The sequence below is a fragment of the Monodon monoceros genome, unplaced genomic scaffold, assembly GCF_005190385.1.
Source record: "Monodon monoceros isolate NGI ecotype Baffin Bay Population unplaced genomic scaffold, NGI_Narwhal_1 Super_Scaffold_9, whole genome shotgun sequence".
Lineage (NCBI taxonomy): Eukaryota > Metazoa > Chordata > Mammalia > Artiodactyla > Monodontidae > Monodon > Monodon monoceros.
In genome coordinates, this window is record NW_021703786.1 from 48,264,629 (window position 1) to 48,289,230 (window position 24,602).

Below are 24,602 nucleotides of genomic sequence, written 5' to 3' on the forward strand. Positions count from 1 at the left end.
TTCCAAGGCTCATCCAAAAGCCAATAATAAGCGGGAACCACGCAACGCTTCCTATCTGTGAGGTGCAGACCTTGGCACCCACGTACGTTACCTCTATGCCCTCAGCGACTGTCGAAGCAGACATTACAATCATCTTTCCACAACTGAGTAAACCGAGGCCCAGAGATGTTAGGTAACTTGCCCAAAGAAGCACAGAGAGTAAATGGAGGAACTGGGCCTCGAGCCCAGGCCTGACACCTTTAAAGCTCAGATGCTATAGCACCAGTCCCAGGATTTTCTGACTCCTGGTCCAGGGCAATTTTTACCACTTCCCACCTTGTTTTTAGTGAGGTTTTGAAAACCGAGTGGAAATATCAAACAAGATAACATGCACAGAGGTGTAACATAAACGGCGGAGCGCGTCATAAATGTCAGGCATTGCCATTATTCTGTTTTTATTCAGGGTCACAGACTTTTATTTTGCCAGTTTGGGATGACAAACACAAATCACCATCAACTATCACCGTCACTTCATAAAAGAAAAAGTACTTGAATGCCATAATGTGTAGACAGGGCCAAAGTGCGGAATAAGAAGCTGTTCTCTCAACTGAATGCATTCAACGTGATGGGAAAACACGTTACAGGACTGCCGTTTGTCTCGTTGTCAGAAATGCTGGGTTTGGGCTTGGCAATCACTGACCTCAATGACCCTTTCAGCTCTGAAATTCTTCCATGCATCTACTGTTATTCTTTACTACACAAGAATATCCTTAAGGAGGAGAAGTGGGTGACAGCCGCCGGCAATCTCATTCTGACTAAAATCTGTAACCGTGGTGTAAAAAACAGAAAACAAAAAGGCTTTGTTTCTCCTTAAACACGCATTCTTCCCCAACCAGGTCCAGAAGACACCAAACGTCTGATCAATTCATTTGTGTCTGTGGAGAACAGAGCTGTGGTTTGGCGTTTCCGAGACAGCCCCGTGGCAGGTGGCCATGTTTTTCACTTTGAGGCTGCTGTGGTTTCTTCTTCCTAGGGGCCCAGAAGAAGTGATCTGGGCTTGGTTCCTCTCTCACATTCCTGAGGAATGTGATCCTGTGTTAAGCATGCTTTTATTTTATTATGTTTGACATCTCTGGGGGCAGCCTAGCTGGCCAGGGAGAGACTGCCCCTCCCAGGCCATGCTAATTCCTAGAGATAATAAACAACTCACCCTAGAACGCACCTTTCACATGCAAACCAACCAATCCTGGGTCCTCAGCTCCAACCACCTCCTTTATCTAACTCCCACACCCCAGGCCAATATCCCCCCCTGCCCTAAATCACCCTGTGGCCAGGTGCCCGACAACTAGAGACCGCCCCTGTGGCCCGGAGCCTGCGACATTATTCAATCCAGCCAGTCCTCAGCTGTCTCCCCTGCCCTGACGTGCCTTTCCCACGGAAAACACAATCCAGGTTCTGGGCCAGGCTTGCCCCGTGCACCTTTCGCCTGCCTCACCCCACCCCCCCACCCCCGACCAAACCTGGTGCTTCCCCCGTGGCCCCTGCCCTGGGGAAGTGTAAATAATAAATTCTTCTGTCCATGGCTTTGATCTCTCCCATCTTCACTCAGTCACCTCTATAAATTAAAATCCCTCAGTCACCTCTATAAATTAAAATCCCATGGGTACATGTCAACACCCAGCCCCCCTGCTGCTGAACTTGGCTCCTCACATCCTGTAAGGACACAGGAGAGAGAACTGCCCCCCTCTCTGCACTGCCCCTCCCCTTGCCCGGTGCACTTATGGCCTGAGTCTTGTGGGGGGCACGCCCCTCTCAGAGACACTCATGGCGCCCAGCCCCTGAGGGGCTTCATCTATGAACTGCCACCAGATGTTCGAAGCATCGAAATCTTCTCCAAGGCCTGTGCACCTACTCAGGCCGTGGGAAGCTGGCGCTACAGGTACCCCTCCTGTTAGCTGACGGATGGAAGAGCTTGGAGGAAGAACTCAAGAAAGGCTTCAGCCTGGGGAGGGGGTGGGCAGAGTGGGCTGCAACCACAGACCAAAAGAGCAGGAGAGAGAAGGAAGGAAAGTTCTGAGCCCACCCTCCCCCAGATACACACATAGACCCCAGTCTCCAGCCCTGTTGGCCTCGTGCAGAACTCAATACTGCCAACAGCAAAGACGTCCAGCTCAGACAGTGCCCATCAAGTGCACCCCAAACCTCCAGGGAAGATGCCCTGAGGTCACTGTGCCAGAAACTGACATCTTTACCAAGTCTCTCCTGGGTCTAACCCTGTGCTCGGCCTCTTGAGAAAACACAGGCAGAAGGAAATCTGAGACGCCTGTATCATACGAAGGACACGAGGACTTGGGAGGTCCCGCTCTGCAGACAAGGCCTCTGAGCGATGGGACAGAAGGGTCATGACCCCTGGCACAGCCTCGGTTACCGTGTCACCAACTGTGGTTCCTGGAAGCTGTGTCACCCAAGAGAGATGGTCTCAATGGCTCAGGAGGGCTTGCTCCCCTTGCCGGTGCCCCCCTCTGCCCACAGGCAGACCACGCACGAGGCTTTCCATGGTTCCACCTGCTCTGCTGCGCTCAGCCTCCTGGCCCATCAGCCTCAGGCCCCTCTCTCTGGCCCTGACCCCCGAGCTGCCCAGCGTGTAGGAAGTTGGGAACCCGTGAAGCTCAGCTCCTGGGGCAGAGAGTGGCCCCGGCCCTCCGATCCCGCACAGTAGTGAAGACCCTACCACCTGAGTGGATCGGGATCCCCCGGCCCAAGGAGCCTGGACCCATCCAAGGTAAAGAAAAGACTCCTGGGGGCCAGGTTTAACTCACGTTGCTTCTCCTGGAGGATGCTGGATGTGCACGGCACGTTCGCTTCTCCTGCAGAAGAAGAGAAGAGAGGTAAGCAGACTCCCCATCACTGTCGGCCAGACCCTGGGAGGCCACTGTGGCCCCACTGGCCCCTCCTGTCCAGCTGCCCCTCCCGGAGCCAAGGGCTGGAGGTGAGCACCAGGGAACCCCCAGCCCCTCACGCCCTGCCCTGCCCCTGCCACACCCAGCTCTCCGCTCTTTATACCCTTTCTACACGACAAAGCCCGAGCCCTGATGCCACTGCCTGGGGAGGCGTGTCCTGGCCACCTTCTCACCTCCGCCCACCTGCATAAAGCAGCAGCTTGTCTGGGGTGGCCCTTTTCTACACTTGCTCTCATCTCTGAGGGTCACCGCCGCCCTGCAGACAGCTGGAAATCTCCGCCTCTAGGCCAGCCTCTAGTCTCCTCAGTCCTTGACCCACGTCCCCCACCGCCTCCTGGACCTCAGCTCAGCAGGTAGCGCATGCGCACCACGACCACAGAGAGCGTCCTGGAACTGCCCCTGTTCCCAAGTCCCCACCTCAATGAAGGCACCACCTTCTCCCCAAGCCTGGGAATCACCCGTGACCCCTTTCCCTGCCTCGTCCCCACTTTCAGTCAGTCACAGAGTGCTGGGGCCATCTGCCTCATTCTCTCCTCCTTACTCTCTCCTTCTCCACCGGATTTGGACTCCCCAGTGGAAGGGGTTTCTGTGCTGTTCACTGGTGTGTTTCCAGGCCTAAAACAGTGCATCTCAGTCAATAACTGTTGAATGAATAAGTGAAACACACACACAAACACATACACACACACACAAATACATACACACAAATACCCACAAACACATACACAAACACACACACACACACACACCACTCCCCAAATACAGAACTCCATCCCGTCTCCCTGGACTATTGCAATAGCTCCTCCTTTTGATGAGAAGCTTTTTTCTATAATTATGAAAGTAACACAAGTTCCTTATGGAAAAGTTGAAAAACACCAACCAGCAGAGAAAAGGGAAAAGATTCCTTATGATCCCATGACTGAGGGAAAACTACTGGTCCCCATTCTATGTCATTCCTTCCAGGCTTCTTTCCATAAACATTTTTTTGGGCCAACTGAGATCATATCATCTCTCTGTGGGCAGGGATTATGTCATTTATCTCTGTACCCCAACAAATAGATCAACGGTTGGCTCGTGGAAGGTATCAGCGATGATAAAGAAGCACAAAATACACTTTCTGTACTTCAAGTTGAAGCATGAATAAATAACTAAAGCTACGAAACCTCTGTAAACATCACTCCAACAGCTATAGGACATTCTATTGAGAGGATACATCATGGTTGACTTTTAAATTATCCTATTGGCAGAAAGTTTCAAAATTTCACCCTTATAATTACTGCTGCAAGGAACATCTTTGTGGCTGAAGCTCTTTCTGCCTGTTTTATGATTTCCTTAAAATACAGCCACAGAAGGAAAATTTTGGGTCAAAGGGTAAGAACATTTTTAAGGCTCGATGTTTATTGCCTGATTGCTTTCCAGAGAGGCGTATGTTCTGATTTACACACCCAGTCGCAGCAGAAGTAAGGGCTGCTCTTAACAGACGCTCACCTCCCCAGCATTTACATTGGTCTGTCAAATTTCTCTGCCTCTAGTTTCACCAGATTAATCTTTCGAAAACTGGCCTGCCCAGGCCACTCTCTTGCTCCAAGCCCTCCAGTGACTCACCGTCATCAAATTCTCAGCCTGGCAAGCAAGCCTCTCTGTAAAGTGGCCCCTGCCCACGTCCCCAGCCTCTGCCCACCCCTTCCTGCCTCATCTGCACCAGCCAAATGACCTGCACACCATTAGGGCTCTTTCGTCTTTCTCTGTCGAACACGCTGTATCCTGCAGGCTGGGTGGAGAACCAACCCGAGGCCACCTCTTCCACAAAGACTTTGATCCTTCCTCAAAGGGCTCAATTCTCAGGACCTCTGTCCTCAAAGGTCAGCTCTGCATCCCAAGGGACTCACAGGGTCAGATTCAGCAAAGGTCAGTTCCCTTCCATTGCGAATGCTCCCCTCGAGCCCACCCCACCTAACTGGAAGGCTCAGAAGGGGACCTAAGCCAAACCCCAGGAGTTAGAAAATTCTCTGTGGCCAGAGTGAGGCTGGAATCTGAGAAGTGGAATCCCCGGCCCTCAGCTGACCTCAGCCCACTGAGAGCCCAGTCAGTTAGCAGTTCTGTCTGAGCCCCCCAAAGATCTTCAGCCAGGGGAGCCCCTTGGCATCAGGAGTCCTAGCCCTGGCTCTGTGGCACCATGTTTTGGGCCTCAATTATACACATCTGTTCAATGGAAGGTCTCGCTCTACTCTGTTGAAGGGTCCTCCAGCTCTGCCAGGACAGGGGTCCAGGGCCAGGGGCACAGCACAAAAGTGGCCAGACTGGAGTCTAGGGCATGGGCCAAGCAATATAGAAGTCATGCCTCCAGCCTGAAAACTCTAGCTAGAGGCAGGATCCTGCTGCCCAGGTGGGACCCTCTCTCCTGACCCTGACCATGCCGGCAGAACCTACAGATACCAGGTCTGGTGTCCTCGGCTTCCTGAGCAAGTCTGAAGTCCCCCCAAAAATGTGTCCACAGCTTCCCCAAGAACCCCAGTTCTCCAAGGAAGGTTCCAGGGCACAGAGAAAAGCCAGCTCCAGGCCTCTGCCAGGGGCCTTGAATGCCCTTCCTCATGCAAAGCTGCCGGTCCCTCCCCTGCAGACTCAAGGGCGGCTCCAGTGTAGGAAATGCCACCACCTCCCCGCCAACAATCCAGGGGCTGATGGGCGACTCCCTTCCAAGGGAATGAACCATCCCAGATGCCATGCACCGGAAGCCATCGCCCTGTTTCTGCAGCCTCTGCCTGCTAGGGCTGCCTTCATGGCTCATGTCACCTGAATCCTAACCTGTCTCCCTCCTCCATGGGATCAGGGCCTCTGGGCACTCTCAAAGGCAGGAGTAGGGAATGGAAAGAGCATAGACTTGCAGTCAGGAGGCTGAGATTCCCATCCAGGTTCCCATGCACTCGGACTCACTGTGTGACCTGAGGCAAGTCACTTTCCCTCTCTGGGCCTCATTCCCACAATCCAGTGTGGGTCCAGTGCTCTCTAAGGACCCTACAAGTACTGAAAGTCCTTGGTTGTACTGCATTTCGGTTAAACACCTGGACTCAAATCTTGGTAACCGTGTACGCTTGGACCAGTTACTTAACCTCTGCATGCCTCAGTCTTCTAATCTATAAAATGGGGACAGGGGTGCTACCTACCTCAGAGGGTTATTGTGAATATCAAATGATTAACGCGTGTAAAGCCCTTAGCACACAGCCCAGCACACAGTAGCCGTTCAAGGTGTGAGGAGTGGTCTTACTGTTGCTTCATTTACTTATTTACTTTTAACAACTGGCTCAAGACCTCATCTCTTTTGTCACCATCACGACTCCTGGTGGAGTCAGGTAGAGAGACTCAATGGTTAGTGCTGGGTGCCAGCTCACAGTGCTCCCCGGGCCCAGGGGTCACGGCAGAGCCCGTGCTCCAGAGAGGCCCAGGTAGAGAACAGAGGCCTGGGCACCCTCGCAGAGTAGCCCCCCGACAGCATGACAAGGCGCCCGCAGACCGCTTCCCCGGGTGCCAGAGCAGCACTGATGCGGACAGAGCAAGGGAGATCCCACATCAGATGTCAGATGCGTAGGTCAGGACCGAACACGAGCATCCTGTCTGAGCACCAGCTGAGTCCAGGGGGAAAGTCAGCTCCCGCCACCCAGCAGGACAGATGCCTCACATCGAGATGAAGACACTCACCTATAAAACCCCTTCTATTTATCTATCTGCCAAGCACTGTGCCATGGGGCCGTGGGGGACGCGGAGATGAAAAAGTCAAGGTGAGATGAGGGAGGAGGAGGGAGAGACTCGCTCTGACCGAGCGACCTGGAGAAGGTGCGGCAGAGCCACGACTTGTGAGCCTCGGGGCAAACATAGCTTTGACAGGGAGAGGACCGAGCAGGACATCGCAAGCAGCCAGCAAGACCCCGTCCACAGCACGTGGAACCAAGGAAAGGCAGGTGTAGGGGAGCGGGGCCCGGGGCAGATAAGACAACTGCAGCTTGGAGAGGCGGAGGGATTCACTAGCTCTTCCAAACCCGAGTCTCCCGCCATTTCTACTGTGCCCCAAACCAACTACATAATGAGCAGGGCCTAGTGCAAAATGAAAAGGCCCTCGTTCAAAAAGCAAAACAAAACAAAACAAAACAAAAAAAACCTGGGGATTCCCTGGCGGTCCAGTAGGTGGGACCCGCGCTTTCGCTTCCAGGGCACTGCTGTAATTCTGAGTCGGGAACTAAGACCCGCAAGCCGCGAGGCCCGGCCAAAAAGAAAGGAAACTGTTAAAGGTGCTAAAACACAGCTTTCCCCTTCGTCCTTTCCTGACCTGTCCTGGTGTTTTTATTTGCTACTTAATGTGTGCTCCCTCATGCACAGGGACACCTGAGGGGTGAGTGCAGACACTCACAGGTGCCCGGGGCTGCCCGCTTCTCAACGTGGCACCCAGGCACATGGGCCATCAGCTACCAGAGTCCCCCTCCCGCCAGCTGTTGGACCCTGGCACCGTGCCGTGACCGAGAGCAGGAAAGCTGGGCCATGCGTCCACCCTTCCCACTGCCTGCTGCCCCGACCCCTCCGGGCAGGCAGGTGACCCCCAAGGGTACTGCAGCCTCCGCATCAAAACATTCTAGGTCCCTGGATGGGGTGGGTGAGAGGCCTGCCCTCTCTGGGTCACCCACCGAAGGCACCGCAGCTCTGCCAGCCCAGGGTGGGGACGGCTGCTCTGTACTGACACGGGGCTCCATGCCTCTGACCCCAACCGTCCCGGCACCCAGGCCCTTGCTTGGGGGAGGACAGTAGTTGTCTCTGGGCAGGGGCAGGGAGGAGGAAGCTGGGTGGCAGAGGGCAGGAAAGAGGGAGGCCAAGAGCCCATCCTGGGAGGCAGGGAGGGGGTGGGAGGCGGCCCGACGCGTGAACCAAGCTCCCAGCCCCAGCACATGCTCCACTGTCCCATCGAGCGGCACTTACAAAACACAGAGCTGAAGACAAAATCATTCAGAATTGAGATCATTAAACCCCAAGCCCCAGGCCTTTCAGAGCACTGGTCACAGCCCTGACTACAACACATACACCTCTGGTGTTTCTCTAGTACCTGCTCTGTGCCAGACCCTGGGGGAAGGGGAGGCGATGGGCCAGGTCTAGCCCATCACCTCCCTGTTCTCAGGCCAGGCCCTAGGAGCGACTCACCTAGACGGTTTACAAGATGCTGCTACCAAGCAATACTTCATTACCAGAAAGGAAATAGGATTTGTAGCCCAGGCAGGATTTCAGTGGGCAATAATGCCTGCTGGGGGAGTGGAGCTGGGTCATTAAAGCTGGGGGTAGGGGGGAAGCAGGGGTGCAGAGGCGAAAAGAAGCCAGGAGGGAATGTCACTGAGGAGCTGGAATGCAGGATTCACACCGGTGTCACGAGGGTAGAAGGAAGAATGCTGGGGAGGCCAGAGCCGGCCCCAGCAGTGCAGGCCCAGGTGTGGAAACCAGAAAGGCTGTCCCTGGGCTGCAGAGCTTGGGGTTTGCCCAGTGCTTTCCCACCTGTTAGATCACTAAGATCTCACACCTGTGCGAGAAGGGTGGCTTCACAGAAGAGGAAGCTGAGGCTCAGAAGGATAACGTCACTTACCCAAGTTTATATCCGGTCCCTTTCCACGCCCTCACATCTGCTGGGGGCTCTTCCCATGACCTCTGCCCCCTATTGGGGGAGGGGCTGTCTAGAGCGGGGCTTCCTGGGATGGCTCAGGCAGTGTGGACAGTGCTTCCTGAAGTTGGGGTGGGGGTGGGGGTGGGGGGTCAGGGGCTGAGGAGTGGGGAGCAGGGGGAATGGAGAAGGGGTTGTTTGTAAGGGCTGCCGGGGAAAAGCATCCAGCCCCGCCGTCCCTCACAGGCACCAGCCGGCGAGTGCGGAGGAGTCCGCGGTGAAGCCGGCTTCCTGATTAGCAGGCTCCCAGGACGCGGGTGATTAACCAGATGTGCCGCTGCTTCAGCCACTGTCTAAATGAGACCCCACTTGGCCTACGCTTTCCAGGGCCCCTGGGCCCAACAGGCTCGCCTCAGCTGGGGCTTTCTTCAAATGCAGAAGCTACCAGCAACTCCCGCAAACACGACAGGCTACACAGGGAGGGCAGGGCCTCCGTCGCCCACCGATCCCGCCTGTCCCAACCTCACACCCCCGCGCATCTGAGCCCCATCGTGTCCTCCAAGAAGATGCTTCCACATCCCGCCCATGGTTTCCTGAAGGATTTTATATTTCCTCTTTCCAATCCCCTTCCAACAAACTGTGAGCTCCCCGAGAGCAAGAGAAGCAAAGTGCATGGCCAAGAACAGAAGCACTTTCACCAAACACCTGAAACAGGAGGATCGGGTGGCTGCTGAGGGAGCAATTCAGGCAGACGGGGCCTCGGGGAAGAAGGAATCGGGATTTCTCCTCCTGACATGCCAGAAAGGGTCTGAGCAGGCCCCGTGGAGCAGGAATGGGGGCAACTGAAGCCCTGTGATCTGCCAGGCTCTGGCCAGCCTGGTAACTCAGCCCACGCAGTGGGGCTGAGAAGGAAAGACCCGCACACTCCCCCCTGCTCAGGGTGCTCCCCACACGCTGAGCCTCTGCTGAGTTGCAAGGTCAAGATTCACCCTCATCACCTCTCACCCGGCCCATCACAACCCCCTCTACACTCATTCCCCGGTCCCTCCTATTATATTCTGCATCGGCTTCCAGAATGATCTCTCTAAAATGCAGCTCGTCCCTCCCGCTTAAACTGTTCTGTGGGTCCCCGGGGGCACCCCTGATGTTCAAGGCCTTCCCTTCAACTTCCCCACTCCTACCTCTTCTCCGAGATTCCCCCCACCCCCCTGGTCACCCCCCCCCAGCCCAATGCCTAGCATCCCAACTTCAGTCAAGACGAACTCCGAGTAGCTCCCCAAATTTCCCTGCCTTCTCATACCTCCCTCCGGACCTTTGCACCTGCTGTTCCCTCTGCCTGCTGTACCCTCACGGGTCTGTCCAGAGCCCCGAAAGGCCTCCTTCATGCCTCACGTCTCAGCTCCGGCTCCGGGTCCTTCTCTGATCCCTCTGGACCTTGTTCCCACTCTTGTTAGAGTAATTAGCTCACTGGCCTGGAGCTGCCCCACCCCCAAGTCTGGGAGCCGGTCAATTCTGAGTCCATTTCTGAGTCATCAATGTGTCCCCAGCATTGACCGGCACAGGGTCTGACACAGAGTAAGTACCAGTACGTGTGTCCTGAATGCATAAGGGAGGGAGGGAGGGAGGGCACAAATGCGTGATGAGCACCTCACTGCTTCGGGTTCAGAAAAGGAGGCAAAGCATCACCACCCAGAAAGGCACAGCTGTAAACAGACGAGTCAGCACTGCAGGGGCAGCCCACGTAAGCAGTGCCGAGCAAGAGGGAGGTGCTCTGGGAGAGGCTGGGCCAGTGGGGAGGCCCCTTGGGGAAGTGCACAGGATTACGAGAGCTGGAGAGGAAATCAGGGGAAAGGCGGGGGTGGGGGGGCGGGGGGGGGGCGGGGGGAAGCAGGCAGAGCTCAAGTGGGCTTGAGAATCAGCAAGCAGCCCCTGGGCATTTGGCTGGAACACAGCGTGAAGGTATATTCCAGAAGCCATGAATATCAGAGTAGAGATAACCTGGAGATCGCCAGATTTAGCAATGACCTGACAGCCCCTGTGTAGCATCCCTCATGGTAGTCGTTCCAGGGCTGTTTGACTCCTGCAGGGATGGGGAACGTACTAACCCTAGACAGTTATAATTGTTAGAAGGAAGGCTAGAACCAGGATGGCCTCACATGCCAGGCTGGGGGGTTTATACTTCCTTCTTTTTTTTTTTAATTTTTATTCATTCATTTATTTATTTTTTTGGCTGCATTGGGTCTTCGTTGCTGCTTGCGGGCTTTCTCTAGTTGCGGTGAACGGGGGCTACTCTTCGTTCAGGTGCGCAGGCTTCTCATTGCAGTGGCTTCTCTTGTTCTGGAGCACAGGCTCTAGGCGCGTGGGTTTCAGTAGTTGTGGCACGTGGGCTCAGTAGCTGTGGCTTGCGGGCTCTAGAGCGCAGGCTCAGTAGTTGTGGCACACGGGCTTAGTTGCTCCACGGCATGTGGGATCTTCCCGGACAAGGGCTCGAACCCCTGTCCCCTGCATTGACAGGCGGATTCTTAACCACTGTGCCACCAGGGAAGTCCCTATACTTCCTTCTGCAGCCAACAAGCACCTAGTTGCCAACTCCATAGCAGAACGGTATTACTGGATTTATATTTTAGAACCATCACAGTAGGATTGGATAAAGTTGGCCAACTGGCAACGAGATCCAGCCTTTTTCTCCTGTCCCGTACCCCTAGAAAATGGCATTAACTATTTTGTATGAAGTAATCTTTAGTAGCACCGTAAAACAGGAAGGGATGTCCTGGCAGATCAGAAATTCTGAAGTACCCTCAAAAGGCAGAAGGTAGAGAGATCTGAGGGAGGGGGGTAGGACTGGCTACATAGTTTGTGGGGCCCCTTGTTCAAAATGACTAAGAATTTCAAGATGGTAACAGCAGAGCATAAACTCGAGTGTGAGACTCTGCTATGCATGGAGACTCGTGTGACTGCTAAGGTCAAATGCCCATAAAACCAGGCCAGGAGAGAGGAAACCATAACCTCAACTCTGTAAAGAAAGGTCTGGAGCCAAAGGTAGGGGCAGCTCAGAGGGAATGTCAGGGTCATGGGTGGAGAACACAGGAACAAAGGAAGGTTTTGCAACTGTCCGGGCTTCCATGGTAGAGAAGCCAGGTGACTGGGCTCCCCATTCACCCTGCCCACCAACTCCTGCTTGTACCAAGCAGAGGCATCTGTCCCCAGGTGTGAGAAGGGCTGAGTTTGAGGGACAGGACACCCTGCAGGGCTGAAAATACCCAAGAGGGGCAAAGCAGAAGCTAATGGCTCAAGTCACCCTGCAGCATTTCCTACCCTCCCCAATAATAAGATGACAGCAGCTTGCAGTAAATAGACATATCACATCACTCAGAGAGAGGCTAACTACAAACACCAAGTGTAGTATGTATCCAAATATTACTAAATGTAAGAGGAAAACCAACAATGTGAAAGAAAGATACCAAACTCAATGCCTGAAGGAGAGTACAGGAAAATGGATCTGTGGGTTCCTTCAACCAACTTAGTATCATAATCATGAATGGCTCTCAAATTTAGCAAGCACCAGAATCTCCCAAAGGGCTAGTTAAAACACAGATTCTGAGCTGTACTGATTTCTGATTCAGTAAGTCCACAATTCATATTTCTAATTATTTATTTATTTATTTTTGGCTGCGTTGGGTCTTTGTTGCTGTGTGCGGGCCTTTCTCTAGTTGCAGTGAGCGTGGGCTACTCTTCATTGCAGTACGCAGGCTTTCCACTGCGGTGGCTTCTCTTGTTGCGGAGCACGGGCTCTAGGCGTGGGCTTCAGTAGTTGTGGCACACGGGCTCAGTAGTTGTGGCTCGTGGGCTCTAGAGCGCAGGCTCAGTAGTTGTGGCGCCTGGGCTTAGTTGCTCCGCGGCATGTGGGATCTTCCCGGACGAGGGCTCGAACCCCTGTCCCCTGCATTGGCAGGAGGATTCTTAACCACTGTGCCACCAGGGAAGTCCCACACAATTCGTATTTCTGATGGTTTCCAAGTGAGGCTAATTGTGTTGGTCCAGGGACCACTCTTTAAGAATCACATGTCTAGAAATAAGGGTATAAACTAGAGTCAGAGGGTGAGTGGCAGGAAGAAACAGCTCTCTGGAAAGCTCGAGGCAGAGAAATTGATCAGGGACACCTAGGCAGTGACTGCTCCCTTTGTCTCTATGAGAATGTGGCCTTGATGACACTAAGTTTGTTTCAGAAACAAGAAGGGCCCGGATTGTAGAGTCTCTTAAGTGACAGCTCATAGACTATTAGCACAGCTTATTCTGGAAGAGATATGTAAATCCTGAGCATAAAGGATTAGTGATACGGCAAGATCCAAGTGGAATTTATCCCAGGAATGAAAGATTGTTCAATATATGAAAATCCATCAGTGTAATATGCTATATTAATACAATAAAGGACCAAAACCACATGATCATCTCAATAGATGCAGAAGAAGCATTTGGCAAAATCTAACATCCTTTCATAAAAGCTCTCAAGAAACTGGAGGGAATCTCTTCAACCACAGAAAGGACTACAACAAAAAAACCTCACAGCTAACATCATATTTAATGGTGAAAGACTGAAAAGTTTTCCCCTAAGATCAGGAACAAGACAAGATGTTGGTTCTCATCATTTCTATTCAATATTATACTGGAGAGTCTAGCCAGGAAAATTAGACAATGAAAGGAAATAGAAGGCATCCAGTTTGGACAGATTGGACTACCTCTATTTGGAGATTGTATATATAGAAAATCCTAAGGAGTCCCCCCAAAATAAAACCAGTAAACGAGTTCAGCAAAGTTGAGGTATACAACATCAATTTACAAAAATAAATTGTATTTCTACACACGTGCAATAAACAATCTATAAATGAAATTAAGAGAACAATTTTGGTTACAATAGCATCGAAAAGAATAAAACGCTTAGGAATGAATTTAACAAAACAAGTGTAAGACTTGTACACTGAAAACTATAAAACGTCATTAAAAGAAATCAAAGAGGACCTAAATAAATGGAAAGACATTGCATGTTCATGCGTTAGAAAACTAATAATGTTAAGCTAGCAATACTTCCAAAATTGATCTGGAAGATTCAACAACAATCCCTATCAAAATCCCAGCTGGGGGCTTCCCTGGTGGCGCAGTGGTTGAGAGTCCGCCTGCCGATGCAGGGGACACAGGTTTGTGCCCCGGTCCGGGAAGATCCCACATGCCGCGGAGCGGCTGGGCCCATGAGCCATGGCCACTGAGCCTGCATGTCCGGAGCCTGTGCTCCGCAACGCGAGAGACCACAACAGTGAGAGGTCCGCGTACCGCAAAAAAAAAAAAAAAAAAAATCCCAGCTGGATTTTTTGCAGAAACTGATGAGCTGATTCTAAAATCCATGTGGAAATGCAAGGAACACAGAAGAGCCAAACTTGCAAAAAAAGAACGTGCAAAAAAGAAAGTTGGTGGACTCCCACTTCCTGATTTCAAACTTACTACAAGTGTACAGTAATAAAGACTCTGTGGTACTGGCACAAAGATAGACATATATACAAGTGGAATAGAATTGAATGTCCAGAAATAAACCCATATGTTTATGATTAATTGATTTTTGACAAGCGTACCAAGATAATTCAATGGAGGAAAGAATAATTTTTTTTCAATAAATGGTACTAGTACCACTGGTTACCCACATGCAAAAGAATGAACTTGAATCCCTACCTCACAGCATATACAAAAATTAACCCGAAGTGGATTCAAGACCTAAATACAAAAGCTAAAACTATAAAACTCTTAAGAGAAAACATAGGGGTAAACCTTCATGACCTTGCATTAGGCAATGGTGTTTTAGATATGGCACCAAAAGCACACACAATAAAATTAAAAATAGATAAATTGGACTTTGTAAAATTTTTTTAAATTTGTGCTCCAAAGGACATGATCAAGGAAGTGAAAGGACAATCTGCAGAATGGGAGAAATATTTGTAAATTATACAACTGATAAGGGTCTAGCATACAGAATATATACAGAACCCTTACAACTCAACAATAAAAAGACAACCCAATATTTTTTTGGCTGTGCTGCACAGTGTGTGAGATCTTAGTTCCCTGACCAGCGATCGAACCCATGGTCCCTGCAGTGGAAGCTTGGAATCCTAACCACTGGACCTGCAGGGAATTCCCAAGACAACCCAACTTTTAAAAGGGCAAAAGATTTGAATAGACATTTCTTCAAAGAAGATGAACAATGACCAATAAGCACATGAAAAGAAGCTCAACATAATTAGTCATTAGGGAGATGCAAACCAAAACCACAATTATATATTACTTCACACCCTCTAGGATGGCTAAAACCAAAAAGACAGACAATAACAGGTGTTGGCAAGAATGTAGAGAAATTTGAACCCTTATAAAGTATTGGTAGGAATGTAAAGTGGTTCAGCCACTTTGGAAAAGAGTTTGTCAGTTCTTCCAAAAGTTAAACAGTTACCATACGATACATCAATTCCACTCATAGATATATACACCCAAGAGAAAATATGTCCACACAAAAACTTGTACACAGATATTTTTGACAGCATTATTTATAGTAGTCAAAAAGCAGAAACAACCCAAATGTCCATTGACTGATGAATGGATAACCAATATGTGATATATCCATACTACAGAATATTATTCAGACACAAAGTGGAATGAAGTACTGATTCATGCTACAACATGGATGAATCTCAAAAACATTATGCTAGACAAAGACAGCAGCCACAAAAGACCACATTGTTTGACTTCATGTATATGAAATTCCAGGGGCTTGGGGAGAGGAAAATGGGGATTGACTGCTCATGGGTATGGGGTGTTTTTGGGGGGAGTGACAAAAATGTTTTAGAGCTAGATAATAGTGATAATTGCACAACTTCAAAAATATATTAAAACCATAAAACTGTACACTTTAAAAGGGTGAATTTTAGGGGCTTCCCTGGTGACACAGTGGTTGAGAGTCTGCCTGCCGATGCAGGGGACACGGGTTCGTGCCCCGGTCCGGGAAGATCTCATATGCTGCGGAGTGGCTGGGCCCATGAGCCATGGCCGCTGAGCCTACGTGTCCGGAGCCTGTGCTCTGCAATGGGAGAGGCCACAACAGTGAGAGGCCCACATACCGCAAAAAAAAAAAAAAAGGGTGAATTTTATGATATGTGAATTATGTCTCAATTTAAAAAAGAATTTGGCAAGACCTGCTTCACTTGGACAATGTTAATGACAGCTGTGTGTTTCCTTAGACAATGAGAACCAAGCTCGATCCTGCTCCATATTATAATTTCACTTATGGATCTTTGGCTAATTAATCCAATCTGAAGTGTGTGTGGTCTATTCCCATCCACTTCTGACAGACCAGAAAACTGAAACTTAAAAGAACAAGGAGATAGAGACTCTAAAAAGCATGGAATGAGTCCATGACATCTATGAATCCGTATCAGATTGTTATGAAAAAGAACCAACCAGAGCACATGAAAATGAAAAGATGATTGTTAAAAATAATAATAAAGAAGAGTTGATCAGAAGAACGGAAACAGCCAAAGAAGAGAAAAATTGGGGAGCTGTTGATGAGTTGGAACAAAGGACTACTTCCAGAACCCAGCAAGAACCAAGAAATAAGAATAGGCAGGGCAAGCTGAGACATGGTTCCAGCAACTATCTAAGTTTTGGAAGGAGAAAACATAGTGAAAGAAATACTTGAAGAAATAATCAAAAGAAAATGTCACAGTAATAAAAAAAGAGGACACTAGGTTCAGACACAGCAAACAACAAAACCTCATCTGCAAACTTGGCTGTGACTTCAGAATGCAAAGAATAAAGCTTCTAAAAACTGAAAGCTTCAACAAGAGGGAAGAACAGATTACCCACACATTTGCCTCAGACTTCTCACCAACAACACTAAATGCGAGAAGGCCATGAGGAATGTCTTCAGAGATAGTTTGGAATACGATTATTCCAAAAGGTGTAAAAGGCAAAATGAACACATGCTGAGAAATGCAAGGGCTTGGAAAATGACTAACCCTACCTGACAGTCCCTACCTGAAAGAATTACTGGAGGAGACATTCTAATTAACAGAGGAAGTAAATCCAAGAGGAAGTCATGGAATTTAAGAAGCAGCGGTGAAAACTATACACTAAAAAGGGTGAATGCTGGCACTTCCCTGGCAGTCCAGTGGTTAAGACGCCACGCTTCCACTGCAGGGGGCGTGGGTTCAATCCCTGGTCTGGGAACTGAGATCCCGCAGGCCAGGCTGAGGCACGGCCAAAAAAATAAATGAATAAAATAAAACCCCGGGGGCTTCCCTGGTGGCGCAGTGGTTGAGAGTCTGCCTGCCGATGCAGGGGACACTGGTTTGTGCCCCAGTCCGGGAGGATCCCACATGCCGCGGAGCAGCTGGGCCCGTGAGCCATGGCTGCTGGGCCTGTGCGTCCGGAGCCTGTGCTCCGCAACGGGAGAGGCCACAACAGTGAGAGGCCCGTGTATTGCAAAAAATAACCAAAAAACAAAACAAAACAAAACAAAAACCAGGGTGAATGTTACCTAATGTAAATCATACCTCAATACACTTAACTGAGGAGGGGGAGGAGGAAAGGGGAGGGGGAAGGGTGGGAAGAGAAGAGGGAGGAGATTATAGCATTACAGTCAAGATCAAATAAGAAAGCCTGGATCACTCTTACCACTCAGCATCTATCTGGAGATCCTGTGCAATGCAATTTAATAAGAAAAATAAGCTGGGTAAATATTGGCAAGGATATAACTGTTGAGATTTGTAAACAATGTGACACTCTACAGAAATAAACCCAAGAGATTAACTGACAAACTATTAGAAAATAAGAAAATTCAGCCAAGTGGCAGGAATTCAAGACACAAAGATTTCAAATACACAGCAAATAATTTATATCCAAAATACAGGTAAAGAACTCCTAAAAACCAGGCTTCCCTGGTGGCGCAGTGGTTGGGAGCCCGCCTGCCGATGCAGGGGACACGGGTTTGTGCCCCGGTCCGGGAGGATCCCACATGCCGCGGAGCGGCTGGGCCCGTGGGCCATGGCCGTTGAGCCTGCGCGTCCGGAGCCTGTGCTCCACAGCGGGAGAGACCACAGCAGTGAGAGGACCGTGTACCGCAAAAAAAAAAAAAAAAAAGAACTCCTAAAAACCAATAAGAAAAAGACAATTCAATAGAAGATGAACAAAAAGCATGATTAAGAAACTCAGAGAAAAAGAAAATGGAGTTGGGCAACACATTTATGGAAAGATGATTGCTCTCACTAGCAATCAAGTAAGGACAAAGCAAAACAAGAAAATGTCTTCATCCGTCAAGTTGATGATATCAAGTCTGGTGACACTGTGGGGAAATGGCTCACCTAATCCACAGCTGGTGTGAATATAAATTTGCACAGTCTTTTTGGAAAACTGTTTAGTGTATCTATTACAAGTTTCAATGCTTATACTCTTAACCCATGTATCATTGTTTTAATGATGAAAAATTCCAATGTTTATCACTACACAGTGGTTAGATAAATTATGGTACATCTATTATAGAGAATACTATAGTACAGGTAAAAATAATGAGTCAAATCTATAAATACTCATAGGAAAAGCTCTCCTAGATCTACTATTAAATGGAAAAAATAAGTTAAATTGCAACAATGACATCTAATATCTATCTCTAGAGAGATACCCTCCACGTTGATATACTTTGAAGTGAGGTCTGCAACTGAAGAAGTAGATAAGGAAGATTGGTTTATTTGTATTGTTTGTTTATTTACAACAAGAATGTATTCAAGTGGGAATTCCCTGGCGGTCCAGCGGTTAGGACTCTGCACTTTCACTGCTGAGGACACGGGTTCAATCCCTGGTCAGGGAACTAAGATCCCATACGCCACAAGCCGTGGCCAAAAACACAGAGGAAGAATGTATTCAGGAAATAATATGGTTATTTGTACACCAATGTTCATAGCACCATTATTCACAATAGCTAAAAGGTGAAAACATGTCCATCAATAGATGAATGGATAAACAACACATGGTAGATACATGCAATGGAATATTATTCAGCCTCAAAAAGGAAGAAAATCCTGTCACACGTAACAACATGAATGACCCTTGAAGACATGCTAAGTGAAACAAGCCAGACATAAAAAGACAAATTCTGCTTGATTCTCCTTATATGAGGCACCTAGAGTGGTCAAATTCATAGGAACAGAATGTAGAATGGCAGTTCCCAGGGGCTGGGGGAAGTGGGGAATGGGGAGTTATTGTTTAATGGGGACAGGGTTTCAGTTTGAGAGGATGGAAAAGTTCTGGAGCTTCTTCATCCGGGTGGTGATGATTGCACAACAATGTGAATATATTAATGCCACTAAGCTGTACGCTTGAAAATGGCTAAAATGGTTAAGTTTTATATATTTTACCAAATTTTTTAAAACACTAAATGAAAATAACAAGACAAGCAATTGTAAAAATAATAATAAGATGGACTCAGCTGATGCCAAAGGATCCCTTTCCATGAAAATACTGGGCAATAGGGACTTCCCTGCTGGCGCAGTGGGTAAGACTCTGCGCTCCCAATGCAGGGGCCCCGGGTTCAATCCCTGGTCAGGGAACTAGATCCCACATGCACGCCGCAACTAAGAGTCCGCATGCCACAATTAAGGAGCCCGCCCGCCACAACTAAGACCTGGTACAACCAAATAAATAAGTAAATATTAAAAAAAAAATACTGGGCAATAAATATCCAAAAAAAAAAGTAAATATGTAACTGAGCTCAAAATAAAGAATGGATAATATACAAGTGCCAGAAACAAAGAGGGAACTACAATCCAGACACAAAAGCAGAAGCTAATGTAGAGAAGACCCCTGGAAGACTCAGATGGATAAAGGCTCCAGGGCTAGAGGCTAAGAACAGTATTGCTGTTAACCCCACAGACTTGGCCTCAGCCTGTGGAAGGTGAGGAGCTAGAGCAGCGCCCCCTGTGTAGTAGGGATCCGTGAAGGGCTGCTCCACCCATAAAGAAACATTAAAAAAAAAAAAAAAAGGGCTTCCCTGGTGGCGCAGTGGTTGAGAGTCCGCCTGCTGATGCAGGGGATGCGGGTTCATGCCCCGGTCCGGGAAGATCCCACATGCCGCAGAGCGGCTATGCCTGTGAGCCATGGCCGTGGAGCCTGAGCATCCGGAGCCTGTGCTCCGCAATGGGAGAGGCCACAACAGTGAGAGGCCCGCATACCGAAAAAAAAAAAAAAAAAGTCTTCTGGGGAAGCAGCCAAAAAACCATTCATAGACAGTGGGAAAGAAAAAAGTCACACATAAGTAATTAAAACCCTAAGCCCTTGCCACCTATGGGTGTGGGGTCTAAATTTACACCACTCAAGGAGAATGGAACCGCAAAGCTGTAAATTTAGCATATAAAATGTCCACGATTAGTGAAACACTCAGGCCCAGCAGAGACACAAGACCAATCACTAGAAGGACATTTTCAAGACCTGGGGGACACAAGATTCCCATAGAAAAGAAAAGGGTGGGGTGTTGATCAAGATGAGTTCACAATAAAAAATGAAGAAACGGGCTTCCCTGGTGGCGCAGTGGTTGGGAGTCCACCTGCCGATGCAGGGGACATGGGTTCATGCCCCGGTCCGGGAGGATCCCACATGCCGCGGAGCGGCTGGGCCCGTGAGCCATGGCCGCTGAGCCTGCACGTCCGGAGCCTGTGTTCCACAACAGGAGAGGCCACAACAGTGAGAGGCCCACGTACCGCAAAAAAAAAAAAAAAAATGAAGAAACAAAACCCATGAGGTACAGGTAGCATGTGCGCAGGTACACACACATGCACACACACATACCAGAATTAGCGCCCTCAAGAACTGGAGATACCAGAGCAGCCTGAACGTACCTATGCAACACAGGCTCCAAATGACTGAGATTAAAGATGGGCCATAGAACATAATTAAGGTTCAGAAGGAAGAAGCTCAGCTCCATTTGGAACTTGCAGAGCATTAAGTGGTTTTGAGATGTCCAGGTAGAGGCAAGTAGGAGCCTCCTTAGAATATGAGTCTGGAGCCCAGGGGGTAGGTCTTGGCTAGAGATGAACTTGGGGGTCATCACCAGGGGTAGCTGTGATTGGCCAGGGCCTGAACCATGGCGGGGGATGTCTCTGCAGCGAGCCGTGCGTTTAAGGGCAGGAATGTAGAAGGAGGCAGGGGTAGAGCTTGATCTATAACACCAATTTTGATTGCAGCCTTTTCCAGAAAGTGCTTTTAGAACTTCCTCTCCCCAAAAGAGTCCCCAGAGGCTCTCTCTTCAGGCCCCTGACTCAGCCTGTCTTATTGCACTGTAGCCGTGGCCATGATCGTCTTCCTGTCTGCTGTGAGCTCCTACAGAGGTAACAAGGCCAGCCTGCTTGTCTTTATTTCCCCACCATCCTGGGTTGAGCCCACGTCTCGGCTCCAGAAGTGGCTGCTGGAATGAATGAAATCGGTGTGTGTGTTCTGCCGTGTTGTGGGAATTCACATCATGAATCCACAGGGGAATGGGACTCAGAAGGAGCCAGAAACACGGCTGGTTTCCTCTTCCTCACCCTTCCTTCTCTCTCTCTCCCTCTTGCTCCCCATTTCATACTGGGAGGAAACAGCATCAATTCTTGGACTCAGGCAAGCCACTGCCCCTAATCCAACCTCTCATGAGCTCCATGATGCATTTGTTAGAACTGTATTTGTGAAAGATCTTTCACTCTTCTTTTCCCCTTCCCACGTTATAATGACCAGGCACTGAAGGTACTTTGCAAGTATCAGCTCATTTAATGTGTGCAATTTGTGTGCTAGCCCCATTCTGCAGATGAAGAAACTGAGGCTCTGAGAGGTGATGTGACTTTCCTGGCCACAAAGCCATGGGGTGGCAGGGTCAAGGTTCAAACCCAGACCTCTTAGATTCCAAAGCTACGGTTTCAGCCTTGCCCGTCGACCTCCATCTGCTTCCTCCTCCCCTGCCCTCCCAGCTCACACTGCTTCTCACTCACCTCCTCCTTAGCTCACACTGTGTCTGAGTCACACATTCCTTGGCAGACAAGCGCGGGTTGGGATGGGAGGGGATGGCCAGATGGGTGGTGAGTACAAGTCTCGGTTTGTCTTTTCATCACTCCAAGCATTGTCCCAGGGAAGCACTTGGAGTCCATGACCCCTTCTGGGCCCCCTCCGGGTTCCTGGGGTGAAGGAAAGAATAGACAAAGGGTCCACCTGCAAATGAGTAGCAGGGAAGACTGGGAAATTTCCTCTGGACTGGTCTTGGGTACCAGACTCAGAGCCCACTCGTTCTGTGAATGTGACAGTGGCCCAGGAGGGCCTTGCTGTTAAGACTCTGGACTGCTCGGACTTGACTCTGCCGGGGCTCAGAACTGTGCTGAGCCTTGGTCCAATTTGGGAAGCAAAGCCCTGGTCTGGGAATCAGGAGACTGGAGATCTAAGTGTGATGCTGCCCCCAACGTGGAGGACCTTGGGCAAGATGCAGCTCCTCTGAGCCTTGGGTGCTTCGTTTGTAAAATGGAACAGTCATCCCAGCCCTGTCCATTTCTCAGGATGGGCAAGCTGGTATGGGGCGGGCTCTGAACCAAGGAGGCCGGGATGGGGGAGGGTAAGAAAAGGAACAGATGCTGGGGCAAGACAGCTACCACCGAGATGGTCAACACCAAAATGGTCATTCTCTTGGGCTAGGCCAGGACTGTCTCACTGAGCGTCTCCTGATAGGTAGCCTGGCCCAGACCATGACAGGAAAGATGGGGCCAAGAGAGGAAGGAAAAGAGGAGATGGGAAGGAGGGGAAGTAGGAGGAGTGATATATTGGGTGGGGACGAGGGACAGAAAAAGCTAACAGAAGCAGAGGCACCCTGGATCCTGGATAGGGTTCTAGCCCAAGCTCTGCTTCTCACTCCTGTGTGGCCTTAGTCAACTACAGCCCCTCTCTGAGCCTCAGGTTCCCCATATGCCATCTCACATTTTATAAGCTCCTTGGTTCCATCCTCCACTTGCCTTGTGAAGCCTGGGTCCATAGGTTCATTGTCAAGAATGCTTCCTTGAGACCCCCTCTCTTGCCTCCTTCTAAAATTCCTGCCTCTCCCCTCTGGGCCCAACAGCCCTCAGTTTAAGGGTTGACCCCTTTATGTTTTGACTTACATTCTGTGACACATCACAAGGCAGAAGCCTTAGCTAAATCACCTTTGGTCCCTCCTACCAACCACTTATACATAGTAGATGCTCAACGAACATTCTGTTCATAACATGAAATGGTCAGATGGACAGAAGGATGGATGCCTAAAAGAATATGCCTGCTTTGTCGCTGACTAAGCTCCTGGTCAAAACTCCCCTCCTTAAAAAGCCTCTGGACGAATCCCCAGCCGTGACCTTCTTCAACAATTCGACCAAAGGAAGTTACAACCCCAACTGCTGCCCCTCTCCCCTGCCCATTCCCAAAGGCTTTCCAGTTGCCACCCTACATTAACTAGCAGATTCCAAGGAGCTTGGACCCTGCCGCCTGCCCTTAATTACCCATGCTCCTGGGTAGTCATCCAATGAACACAGGAAGCTCTGTTGAAGTATCCTAGAGTTTTTCTGCCACAGGAAACCCTGCAGAAGTCCCCGTGAGGATTCCTGCAGGTCATAGAATTCAGGGGTTGTAGGCGAAGTTCCCAGATAGATGACTCTTCGTAGAAAACCCAGGTTCTAGCCCCAAATTGCCATCATTTCAAACTGCGCACCGTCCGCAACACACACATGTACACACCCAGCCAGGCGAGAGGCAGAACCTTACCTTGATGCTCCTCCAGTTTCCCCATGGTCTCGATCTGCTCCACCAGGTCATTTGAATTCCACTGGCTCATCCCAATGAGGATGGCGTTCTTCCCTTCGGCCACCTCCTCTGTGGAAAGAAGTAAAGATGGGCATGAGTCAGCAGGGCTGTGTAGAGGTAGCCCTAACAGGAGCCTATGTCTCAGGGAGTATTTATTTCTTCCTTTGAGTTGAGGAAGATGTCAACTATTGAAGGTGTCTATAGTTACAGGCAGGTATAAGACATCCAGGAATTTTTCATTGCAAGAAGTCATTGTGGTTATACCCTACTGGGTCTCCACATGTTACAGCAAAAAAAAGTAACAAGGGAACAGTCATGAGAGAGGCTGAAAACTCATAGAAGGCTCCACTCCTAGCACTCAGAGTGGTATTTCTTGAAAGGCAGTGTGTTTGGGAAGAAGAAGTAAAGCCTTACCACTAGGTAGCAGTTTTTCTTTAGGTGAGTTACTTGGCTTCTCTGAGCCTCAGTTTTCCTATCAGTAAAATGGGACTGGCAATGTCTAATCATAGAGTTGTTGTAAGGATTAAAGGAGAGATGATGAATATAAAGACCCTGGGGCACAGGGGGTGCTTACAGATGGGAGACATTAAGGTTACGTCTTCACATGAGGAGCGAGCTGCCATCCTTGTTTGAGCAGATCAGGATTTGAGTGGTGTAGGAGCGGCTCTGGAGTAACTGAGAGAGCAGAAGACTTCTGCCTCTAAGCAAGCCTTAAGCTATATGGAACCCTTAACCCACATCTCAACGTCATGAACCTCTTAATGCTTCCATTCTCCCTTTAGTCCTCCCCTCAACCCTGTCTCTATCCTTGCCCTTTCCCAGTCTGAGCTCAGAGGAATTGGTGAGGTCATATTCCCTAACACACTGAACACAAGCCCCTGGGTCCCACACATCAATTACACATATCTGGCGCAGTCCCTCATCCCAGAAAGGGACATTGCCTCAAGAACAAAGCCACAGGAATGCCCCCTCTCTCTCTTTAAAGAGACAGGCCTTCCTGGTGAAGACCTTTGTGCCTTTTCTCATAGAGCAGACATTAAAGGGTCGTGAGGAGAATTCTTAAGCTCATCGTAACCGAGAACAAAGAGATAAGACCCATTTCACTGCCAAAGAACTTCACAGAGCACATGGAACCAATATGGTGAATCTAAAGCTTGGGGATCTGTCCAGAG

General features: G+C 49.5%; 1 protein-coding gene across 2 annotated transcripts in view; it reads right to left on the reverse strand.

The window, feature by feature from the left end:
• Positions 1-24,602, reverse strand: part of PITPNM3 (PITPNM family member 3) — a 92,117-nt gene that overhangs the window by 41,794 nt on the left and 25,721 nt on the right. For both annotated transcript variants that reach the window (XM_029212980.1, XM_029212981.1), the window contains exons 3-4: positions 23,392-23,499; positions 2,799-2,846 (exon numbers count right to left, since the gene is read on the reverse strand). In XM_029212980.1, the coding sequence (XP_029068813.1) occupies positions 2,799-2,846; positions 23,392-23,499 (156 nt within the window). The remainder of the gene's footprint in view (positions 1-2,798; positions 2,847-23,391; positions 23,500-24,602) is intronic.